Raw genomic sequence first — 12106 nt, 5'->3', positions numbered from 1 at the left:
TAATTTAGTGAGATCTTATCTCAAAATAAAAAGGGCTGGGAATGTAGTTCAGAGATAGAATGCCCCTGGGTTCAATCTGCAGTGCCACAAGGAAAAAAAAAAAGCAAAATATCCATTGGCCAGAAAATATAAACTCAAGTAAGAGCAAAGAATTTTTTGTGTGTGTGTGGTACTGAGGATGGAACCTAGGGGTATTTATATCCCTGAGCTACACCCCCAGCCCTATTTTTAGTCTTTTTTATTTTTGAAATAAAGTCTCACTGAGTTGTGAAGGACCTCAGTAAGTAGCTGAGGCTGTCCATGAACCACGATCCTCCGGTCTCAGCTTCCTGAATGCTGGGATTACAGGCGTGCGCCGCCATGCCTGGCTCAGCCCTGTTTTTTTTCCCCCTTGTGGTATTGGGGGTGGAACCCAGGGGCTTTTCTACCTCCGTGCTACACTCCCAGACCTATTTTATATTTTATTTGGAAATAGGGTCTCACTAAGTTGCTGAGAGCCTGAGTAGCTGAGGCTGGCCTCAAACCTATGCAATCCTCCTGTCTCAGCCTCCCAAGTGCTGGGATTACAAGTGTGTGCCACCACGCCCAGCTCTCAGCCCTCTTTTTTATTATTTTGAAATGGCCTCACTAAATTGTGGAGAACCTCACTAAGTAGATGAGACTAGCCATGAACCCTAATCCTCCTGTCTCAGCCTCCCAAGTACTGGAATTACAAGCGTGCACCATCATACACGACAAATTTTTGTACTTTTTTTTTTTTTTGGGTGGTACTGGGGTTCCTGGAAGCCCTTCTACCTCCGGGCTACACTCCCAGACCTATGTTTTTACATTTTTATTTTGGAAACAGGGTCTCCTAAGCCAGCGCGCGCGGCTGGCTTCGAACCTGCGCGATCCTCCTGTCTCAGCCTCCCAAGCGCGGGGATTACAAGCGTGCGCCACCATGCCCGGCTCAAATTTTTGTATTTTTAATTCATTAATTTCACTTTACCAAGACCAGAGCCTAGCAAATGGTCAATGCGCAATAAATATTCATTGAATGTGCTATGCCCATCCACTGGACTTCTTCATACAGGAGTGAAAATGAGAGGCATCAATATAACCTTTTTATAAAGGTTAAAAACAAACCAAATAAATTATTACTTAGAGAAACACAAATACATGATAAAAAATCTTTGAGGTACTGAAGATGGAACCCAGGAGAATTCTAACTCCAAGTGATACCCCTAGCCCTATTTTTTTTATTCTTTATTTTGAAACAGGACCTCACTGAATTGCAAAGGACATTACTAAGTAGCTGAGGCTGTCCATGAACCACAATCTTCCTGTCTCAGCCTCCCAAGTACTGGGATTAGAAACATGCTCCACCATGCCCAGCTTTATATGCAACTTTTGATGCCTAACAATAAAATAAACATATACGATGCTATCACTAAAAGAACTAGAATAGCTACTACTTGGGCCCTTTGCAACTCAGTAAGAACCTGTTTCAAAATAATAAAAAATAGGACTAGGGGTGTCACTCAGAGGTAGAATGGCCCTGTGTTCCACCCCTAGTACAACAAAAAAAAAAATGCATATATATTAAAAATGGTCTTGTGTTTGTCTAAAATGTAGCAAAATTTTTAAGAGCCACTTAAAGCAAACACAGAAAAAGCTTCAAGAGCTTATGGTGGAACCTTTAGTTTAGCTACTTCAGTAGGATCACAGTGTGTATGCTCATCATAGTGAGTCCTCAGGTCAGCCTGTCACAGATGATACAGCACAGCATGAGATGACACAAGCCAGCATTGCATGAGATGGACGGCAGCCCTTTACATTTAACCGTAATACATACAAGTTTTTAGCTTTGGCAAATTTTTTCTTTGGCTCATATTTAAATTTAGTTTCATTTCCTGAGCATAAATCAGCTAGTCTTCATTATAGTAGCTTGGAGAATACTATAGAATAGGAAAGAAACATATGTTGTATTTTTTAAATGGATAAAAATATTCATATAACCTGGTGGCACACACTTGTAATCCCAGCATTTGGGAGGCTGAGACAGGAGGATCGCAATTCACAGCCAGCCTCAACTACTTAATGAGGCCCTCTGCAACTTAGTGAGACCCTGTTTCAAAATAAAGAATAAAGCCAGGCATGGTAGTGCATGCTTGCAATCCCAGTGCTTGGGAGGCTGAGACAGGAGGATCGCACAGGTTCAAAGCCAGTCTCAGCTAGTGAGTGAGGTTCTCAGCAACTTAGTGAGACCCTGTTTCCAAATAAAGTATATAATAGGTATGGGAGTATAGCCCGGAGGTAAAAAAAAAAAAAAAAAAATGCCCCTGGGTTCTACCCCCAGTACCACAAAAGAAAGAGAGAGAAAAGGAAGGAAAGAAAGAAAATAAATAAATAGGGCTGGGGTTATAGCTCAGGGGTAGAATGCCTTTGAGTTCCATCCCCAGTACCACAAAAAAAAAATATACACACACACACACACACACACACACACACACACACATATACAATTTGTGAAATAATTTAATGCTCACATGAGTATTAAAGAATTCACCATTAGGGTGTTTCCCCAGACAGGGAGTTGCCAGTGGTAAGCTTAAGAAATGTTTGGCTCAAATGTTAAAGAACTATTTATATCAAGAGAATGTCAGTGGTTGGGAAATTGAAATCTATCTGTTAAAGATGCAGAGTAAGTGGGGTGTGTGTGTGTGGTGGTCCACACCTATAATCCCAGTACTTGGGAGGCTGAGACAGGAAGATCACAGGTTCAAGGACAGCCTCAACAACAAAGCAGGACTCTAAGCAGCCTACCAAGACCCTGTTTCAAATAAAAAGTAAAAAGGGCTAAGGGTAAGGGTGTAGTTCGGAGGTAGAACAAGCCGGGCGTGGTGGCACACACTTGTAATCCCCCGCGCTTGGGAGGCTGAGACAAGAGGATCACACAGGTTCAAAGCCAGCCTCAGCTACTTAGGCTCTCAGCAACTTAGTGAGACCCTGTTTCCAAATAAAATATAAAATGTGTCTGGGAGTATAGCCCGGGAGTAGAAAGCCTCTGGGTTCCACCCCCAGTACCACCAAAAAAAAAAAAAAAAAAAAAGACAGAACAAGCTGGTGATAGTGGTATACACATGTAATCCCAATACTTGGAAGCCTGAGACAGGAGGATTGCAGGTTCGAGGACAGACTCAGCACCTTAACAATAAGACTGGAGATGTAGCTTAAAGGTAGAATGCCCCTGGGTTCAATCCTCAATATAGGGGAAAAAATTGCAAAGCAAGCATGGACATTAGATTTGGTGGACTATGGTTGAGGGGATTGTTCAATAATGCATTAGAATATTATATTGATAATCCATTATGAATATAAGATGAGCAAGTTTGGAAAATGAACAATTTAGTCCCAAATATCTAATTTGCCCTATTACCCTTCCACTTCATGCAACTCCAGGAACCTTCCCAGGGATAAGGGAGACTGTTGAATGATAAGTTTTTCTTGCTGTATAGCAAAGCTTTCTTCTTCTGTGCCATATATCTGCCAGTGGTTCAGAACTCTAGCCCAGGAGGCGGTGGTGTCGGAGAAGAGGAGGACAGTCAGCAGGAATCTGAAACTCCTGATCCCAGCGGAGGCTTCCGAGGAACAATGGAAGCCGACCGAGGGATGGAAGGTTTAATCAGTCCCACAGAGGCCATAGGCAACGGTTGTGGGGCCAGCAGCTCCTGTCCTGGCTGGCTTCGAAAGGTAATTCCTTTGGAAGAGATACCTCAGATGAATATCAGCCCCTTTTGGGGAACTAGAAGAAAGCAGTCAGGATCTCAGTTTCCCATATCCTATTAAACTGTTGTGCAGCAAAAATCTAGTTTTCTGATTTATATTAGGAAAGAAGTCACCCAGATACAAATTCTGTTTTTCTTTCCAACAAGAAGTAATTCAGGCCAGGCTTGGTGGCCTATGCTTGTAATCCCAACATTTGGGAGGCTGAGACAGAAGGATACGGGTTCACAGCCTCAGCTACTTAGGCCCTCCACAACTTAGACTCTGTTTCAAAATAAAGAATAAAAAAATAGGGCTGGGGGTGTAGCTCAGAGGTAGAATGCCCCTGGTACTGCAAAAAAAAAAAAATATATATATATATATATATATTCTTGTATGTGTGTGTGAAAAAAAAATATATATATATATCTTTTTTTTTTCCAGTACTAGGGATTTTTTTTTTTTTTTTTTTTTTGGCAGTACCTGGGGCATTCTTCCTCCGAGCTACACCCCAGCCTTATTTTTTATTCTTTATTTTGAAACAGGGTCTCACAAAGTTGCAAAGGACCTCACTAAGCACCAGAGGCTGGCTGCAAATCTGCAATCCTCCTGTCTTAGCCTCCTAAGTACTGGGATTATAAGCATGTGCCACCATGCCCGGCTTCATACTTGTATATTTAAATAGAATATAAACTATCATACCCTATCTTAAGGGCAATTTTTATAATGCATGTGTACAGAGTTAAGCTTATAGATTTTGTACTGTTTATGGAAGTAGAATATTAAGGTAATTGAGAATACTAGAAATATAGTTTATGAAGGTTGAGGTGCAGACAGTAAGAGTGATATTAATGTATGTTTATATATATGGCTAGTTACAATATGGCTATTTAGAAGAGGATGATATATGTCAATATGACCTTATTCTTTAAGAAAATATGTAGAATGTGGACAAGACTATATATATATATATATATATATATATATATATAGAGAGAGAGAGAGAGAGAGAGAGAGGGGGGGGGGGGGAGTGTGTGGGGGGGGGTAGGTAAGTAGGTAGGTAGGTAAGTACTGGGGGTGGAACCCAGGGGCTTTTCTACCTCTGGGCTATACTCCCAGACCTGTTTTAAACTATTTGGAAACAGCATCTCACTAAGTTGCTGAGAGCCTCACTAAGTAGCTGAGGTTGGCTGTGAACCTGTGCAATCCATGTCTTAGTCTCCCAAGTGCTGGGATTACAAGTGTGTGCTACCACACCCAGCCAAAAATATATATTGATCTTTTTTATAGTACTTGTTTTATTAGCTTCTTTTATCCATCTGTATTTTTTTTTCTTTTATCTTTTTTTTTTTTTTTTCTTTTGTTGTACTGAGGATAGAACCCAGGGACATTCTACCTCTGAGCTACACCCCCAGCCCTATTTTTTTATTCTTTATTTTGAAACAGGGTCTCACTGAGTTGCAAAGGGCCTCACTAAGTAGTAGCTGAAGCTATCCTCAAATAGTGATCCTCCTGTCTTCGCCTGCCAAATGCTCAGATTATATAAGTATGCGCCACCATGCCCAGCCTTATCCATCTGTATTCTTTAGAGATGTATTCTTTACAGATGGATAAATTTTTAAATATTTTACAAAAAAAAGATGATCAAAAGAGAGAGTCTACAGATTTAAAGCTCCTTATTTAATAAGACTAGACTTGATTGTTACATGAGGAATATGAGCAGGGGTAGTAGCATGCCTTCAGCCCTAGCCTTCAGTAGCTGGTTTGCCCTGTTGCCCAACAGCCACTGCCCTCACTGCCTCTGACCTCCCTGAATAGCCTCTGTGGTAGTAAGTGTGTACCACCAGTGGTACACTCCAGATTGTGCACTCCAGTTTGAGTCTGACTTTGTCTCATTGTTAGTTACTCTGTCGATGAAGGTTTGGCAGTTTCCCACACAACTGTCCCGTCCCACTAGGGGGTGCTGATGTCACAACAGAGTGAAAACTGGAGCAAAAGTGAGAAGGAAATTTGGGAGAAAGTGAATTGCTGCAAACAGAACTGATGAGATTTCTTTTTCGTGTACATAGGAGCTGGAAAATGCAGAATTCATCCCCATGCCTGACAGCCCATCTCCCCTAAGTACAGCATTTCCAGAATCTGAGAAAGATACCCTGCCCTATGAAGAGCTACAAGGACTCAAAGTGGCCTCCACGGTTCCTCCGGAACACAAACCCCCAGTAGGAGCCTGGGTAACTGAGCTTTTTGCTATTGAAGAGCAGCTGAGCACTGACTGTGAGCTCTACCCATTCTGGCCTTCTGTCTGTCTGCTTTGATCTTCTGGCTGCCCTGCATTAGCATATTCACTGTCCAGTTGTCCTGAAAGTCTCTCTCCCCAGGCTAAACTGAGCTGCCTTGGAACAGTATCTTCTCTATCACGCTTTTGACAACTCTGGCATTGTAGCACAAAGTGACCACAGATACAGGTTGAGTTTCCCTTTTCCAAAACGCTAACACCTTTCTCTCTGCATCAGAAGTACCAAAATTGAAATTCCAAAATTCTAGTTCAGTTTTCATAATGCTTCTTTCTAGGGTAGGTTGGAGGTTCTATTTATTAATGAGAAGCAATGATTCAGGTATAGGAAGGGAGCCACACATATACATCTAACCTTGGTTGAAATGAAATTGTAGTAAATACTTCAATATAACGCTAAGCTAGGAAACATCAAATTTTTTCAATAGAAGGCCACATAGTAATTATTTTTAGACTTTACAGGCCATGCAGTCTCTCGCAACTATTCAACTGTGACACTGTCGCACAAAAGTAGCCATAGATACAGGTTGAGTCTCCTTTTTAAAAAAAATTCTCCAGGCCGGGCGTGGTGGCGCACGCTTGTAATCCCCGCGCCTGGGAGGCAGAGACGGGAGGATCGCGCAGGTTTGAAGCCAGCCACGCGCTGGCTTAGGAGACCCTGTTTCCAAATAGAAATATAAAAAAAGGTCTGGGAGTGTAGCCCGGAGGTAGAAGGCCTTCCAGGAACCCCAGTACCACCAAAAAAAAAAAAAAAAAAAAAAAAAAAAATTCTCCAGATCTGAAGTGTTTTGGATTTCAAAGTATATCAGATTTGGGGATATTTGCATATATATATATATATATATATATATATATATATATATATATACACACACACACATATATATACATAGATAGATAGATAGATAGATAGATAGATAGATAGATAGATAGATGATAGATATCTTGGAGCTGGGGCCCAGTCTAAACACAAAATTCACCTATAGTTTATAAAATTTATATACATAGCCTGAAGGTGATTTATACAGTATTTTAGTGTGCAACTCATCACATAAGGCAAGATATGGAATTCTCCATTTGTGACATCATCTTAGTGCTCAGAAAGTTTTGTATTTTGGAGTATTATAGACTTTAGGATTAGGGATACTCAGCCTAATACATAATCAATGAGCATGTCTGTTATGTTTCAATAAAATTTTATGTATGAAAGAGGCAGTAGGCCACAGCTGGTCCATGGGTTGTCATGTGTTGGCCCTGGCTATAAATAAAGTACAATAGAAGACTGGAGAAAAATCCAGACTGGGATAATTAAAAACCTTCCCAGAAGAAGTAATAAAGCCTTTGAAACCTCAAGGTGAACATTTCAATTCCTACTGATTACCGTTCTTGAATTGTGTTTGGCAGTTGTGTTTACTCAATACCTCTCAAGTCTTTACAGAGTGATTCACTACATTTATTGAATATTGACCCTTTGGATCACACTGCCCTCACTGCAATCAAAAGGACTTGTTCCAAACCAAATCATTGTTTTCCCCCACTTCTTCATTTTAAAAGAGAACATATTGATGCACTTTAAATTTTTCACAATGTTCTCCAAAATAGTTGATTTTCCTTCTCCTGTCAGTGCCAGGTGCTATTGTAATCCCAGCATTTTCTGTTTCTTTTGCACCCATTCTTATGTGTGTGTGTTTTATCTTGTTAGTTTAAAAGTAAAATCTGTTTGGACTGGGGAGTCATGGTTCCCAGGCAGATCCCCTGCAATCTCTCCTTGTCTTCAGCCACCCCGACTGAATCCCACAGCACCGTGTGCTGGGAAAGGAACACCATTGGCGACTCCTGCCTGTGTGTGCAGCACTCTGCAGGTGGAGGTTGAGAGGTTGCAGGGTCTGGTGTTAAAGTGTCTGGCTGAACAACAGAAGCTACAAGAAGAAAATCTCCAGATTTTTACTCAACTACAGAAGCTGAACAAAAAATTAGAAGGAGGGCAGCAGGTAAGGGCATTAAAAGAATAATTCAATTTCCAAGTCTTTTAACAGTCACAGAAACAAAACATCAAGCAATAAAATCTATTTCTTAAAGATTACAAGTCTTTACCTTTCAATAAGGTAGCTTTTGTAATTAACCCCAGAAGCCTTGGACCTTGTTCATGTACCTGGATTGAATCATTTTCATCCCTAATTTCCTTGTTTTTTTGTTACTATTTGTTATTGTTCGTTGTTACTGTTTGTCTTTTCCTTTTTTTTTTTTTTTCCTTTTTTTTTTTTTTTTGGCAGTACTAGGGATGGAACCCAGGGGCATTCTATCACCAGGCTAAACCCCCAGGCCTATTTTTTATTCTTTATATTTGTTGTTTGTTTGTTTGGTTGGTTGGTTGGTTTTGGTGGTACTGGGGTTCTTGGAAGCCCTTCTATTTCTGAGCTACACTCCCAGACCTAATTTTTTTTATACTTTTTATTTGGAAACAGGGTCTCTTAAGCCAGAGCAGCTGGCTTCGAACCTGCATGATCCTCCTGTCTCCACCTCCCAAGCACAGGGATTACAAGCATGCGCCACCATGCCCGGCTTATTCTTTATATTTGAAACAGGGTCTCACTGAGTGGTAAAGGGCCTCACTAAGTAGCTGAGGCTGTCCGCGAACCACGATCCTCCTGTCTCAGCCTCCCAAGTGCTGAGATTACAAGCATGTGCCAATGCCCAGCTTGTCTTTACTTTAAACATCACAATGAACACTCATGTGTCTACCATCTAGATTCAACAATTGTTAATATGCTGCTTGTATTTGTTGGTGATGCATATATGTATATAAATATAAACATCTTATTTATTTTGCTGAGCCATTTACAATAAACTGTAGAGCCCTCCCATACTTTATTACCTATCTAAATAAAGATACTTCATTGCACATCAAAATAAAGATATTTAAACCAGGGTGGTGGTACACACTTGTATTCCTGGTACTTGGGAGGCTGAGACAGAAGGATTGTAGGTTCTTGGCCAGCCTCAACTATTTAGTGAAGCCTTCCGTAACTTAGGCCCTGTTTAAAAAAAAAAAAAAAAAAAAAGATGTTAAGATGTTTGAGTTAGACACGGTGCCACACACCTGTAATCCCAGTACTTGGGAGGCTGAGTCAAGAAAATGGCAGGTTTGAGGCCAGCCTCAGCAATTTAGAGAGGCTCCTCAGTAACTTAATTAAATTCTGTTTCAAAATAAGAAAACAAGCCGGGCGTGGTGGCGCTCGCTTGTAAGCTCTGCAACTCAGTGAGACCCAGTTTCAAAATAAAGAATAAAAATAGGGCAGGGGGTGTAGCTCGGAGGTCAAATGCCTCTGGGTTCCATCCCCAGACCCGCAAAAATAAATTAAATAAATAAATAAATAAATAAATAAGAAAACAATATAGGTCTGGTGTGCAGCTCAGAGGTAAGATGCCTCTGGGTTCAACCAGTATCAAAACTAAAGATGTTTGTTTTCCTGGACAACAATAATTTTATTATCGCACCTAACAAAATTTATACTAAATATTCTCAATTTGCATCCAGTACTCACAAGAATTTTTGTTTTGTTTTTTGTTTTTGCAGTCCTAGGGATGGAACTCAGGGAAATTCTACCTCTGAACTACACTACCCTGACCTGATTTTATTCTGTTATTTTGAAATAGGGTCTCACTAAGTTGCTGAGGCTGGCCACAAACCTTCATTCCTCTTGTCTTGGCCTCCCAAGTACTGAGATTACAAGCATTCACCACCACACCCAGCTACATGAATGTTTTTTATCAGACTAGAATCCAGTTAAGAACCCCCCCTTTGTGTGTGTGTGTGTGTGTGTGTGTGTGTGTGTGTGTGTGTGTGTGTGTGTGTGTGTTTTATGTGATACTGGGGATTGAACCTAGGAGCAGTCTACCTCTGAGCTACAACCCCATCATTCCTTTAGTATACCACCATGACTCCTTTTTAAAAATACTTTTTAAAACAAAAGCCTTTGTTTTAATGTAGAACTTTTGCCTCCACTGAGTATCATTCCTTTTTTCTTTTCTTTCTTTCCTTTTCCTTTTGTGGTACTGGGGATTGAACCCAGGGGCTCTACCTCCCAGCTGCACCCCCAGCCCTATTGTTATTTTGATTTTGATTTTTGAAATGGTCTTGCTAGGTTGATGAGAGTCTCACTACTTGCTGAGGCTGTTTGCAAGCCTGTGATCCTCCTGTCTCAGCCTCCCAAGTACTGGGATTACAGGCTTGCACCACCATACCCGGCTACTATTTCTTCTTAAAAATATTTTTATGAGCAGCATTTGGGAGGCTGAGACAGGAGGATCACAGTTCATGGCCAGCCTCAGCTACTTAGGCCCTTTGCAACACAGACCTTGTTTCAAAATAAAGAATAAAAAATAGGCCTGGGGGTGTAGCTCGGAGATAGAATGCCCCTGGGGGTTCCATCCCCAGTGCTGGGGGAAAAAAAGAATAAAATAGGGCTGGGGTTACAGCTTAGAGGTAGAATGTCCCTGGATTCAATTCCCAGTAGCACAAAAAGGAAGGAAGGAAGGAAGGAAGGAAGGAAGGAAGGAAGGAAGGAAGGAAGGAAGGAGCAGGGAAATAGATCCAGTCCTGTAGCTTTGTAGCTTTGCCACTTAATCGTGTGTGTGTGTGTGTGTGTGTGTGTGTGTGTGTGTGTGTGTGTATGTGTTTGAACTCATCACTTTGTTTCTTTGAGCCCTGATTTCACACACACACACACACACACACACACACACACACACACCCCAGTGGTGCTGGGGATTGAACCCAAGGCCTCTCACATGCTAGGCAAGCACTTTACCACTGAACCACATCCCCAGTCTCTGGTTTCTCACCTAAAAGAAGAAAATAATACCACCCATCTCATATGGGTTTTCTTTGGAGATTAAATATCTATAAAAATACTTTAGAAAGTAATATACATGCTGAGCATGGTAGTGCACATCTTAATCCCAGTACTTGGGACACTGGGACAGGAGGCTCACAGATTTGAGTCCAGCCTCAGTACCTTACTAAGACAGACCTTGTTTCAAAATAAAAAATAGTGTTGCTTGTGTAACTCAGTGGTAGAATGCCCTGAGTTTACTACCCCGTACCAAAAAGAAAAGAAAAAGAAAGTACCATACATACTTGAGGTAAGATTGGCAGCTGTAGCAGGCAGAAAGACTGTTTTGCCCTGAATTGTTTCTCTTTTTAAACAGTTTTATATCCTAAACTCTTGGCAGTCCTAGAAATACCACAACAGTTGGTCACCCTAACTGCAACAAATGTAAAGATGTATACTTTTTCAAAGTTGGTGCCATGAGTTTCTCACAAGACTAGGGCTACAAATCCTCAGAGGCTGGCATTGAAAATACAGTCCTGAATTGCTGTGATCAGGAGGCACTGTTGCTCATATGGAACTCTGTTTTTTTCTGGACAGGTGGGGATGCATTCCAAAGGAACTCAGACAGCAAAGGAAGAGATGGAAATGGATCCAAAGCCTGACTTAGATTCAGATTCCTGGTGCCTTCTGGGAACAGACTCCTGTCGACCCAGCCTCTAGTCTCCTGAGCCTACATAGCCCCCAGGAAACTGGGATCCAAAGAACTTCACAGCACACCTACCAAATGCAGAGAGCAGCTTTCCTGGCTTTGTTCACTTGCAGACAAGGAGCGCAAGGCGGAGGCTCTGGAGCACTTTCCTTGTACATTTGGAAAGTGGAGTTGCCTTTTAGATAGGATCTAGGAGTGATTTTTACTGTTTTGCAGAATGGAAGGGCCCTGGGGCCCTGGCTTTGTCATCAGTGACTGCCACAGCAACAGCAGCTCTGTACCTCATCTGTTGATCCCACCTTTGAAGAGGAGACACAGTGCTTACCGTCATTGCGCTGGTAGCAGCTCATAACCCATTTGACATTTTCACCATTGATTGGAAGCTGCCTTGGGAATTCAGCATCAGGCATTGCACCTCTGGGTGGGGAAGGGAAAAGCATAAAACTGGTGTGGGCCGGGACCAGGTGTGGCCCGTCCAAGTCTCTCCAGAGAGTGTTGAAATATTCTGAGCCCTCTCAAGAGCCC

General features: G+C 41.6%; 1 protein-coding gene across 2 annotated transcripts in view; it reads left to right on the top strand.

The window, feature by feature from the left end:
- Positions 1-11592, top strand: part of NEK9 (NIMA related kinase 9) — a gene marked incomplete at both ends in the record, with an annotated part of 52656 nt that extends 41064 nt beyond the window's left edge. For both annotated transcript variants that reach the window (XM_080708311.1, XM_080708310.1), the window contains 4 exons: positions 3533-3732; positions 5814-5975; positions 7816-8028; positions 11470-11592. In XM_080708311.1, coding sequence (XP_080564437.1) covers positions 3533-3732; positions 5814-5975; positions 7816-8028; positions 11470-11592 — 698 coding nt within the window. The remainder of the gene's footprint in view (positions 1-3532; positions 3733-5813; positions 5976-7815; positions 8029-11469) is intronic.
- Between the last annotated feature and the right edge of the window lie 514 nt (positions 11593-12106).

The sequence above is a fragment of the Muscardinus avellanarius genome (genome assembly GCF_963383645.1).
Source record: "Muscardinus avellanarius genome assembly, chromosome: 12".
Taxonomy (NCBI): Eukaryota; Metazoa; Chordata; class Mammalia; order Rodentia; family Gliridae; genus Muscardinus; species Muscardinus avellanarius.
Note: the sequence above shows the minus strand (reverse complement) of the source record. Positions and strands in the feature narration are given on the sequence as shown.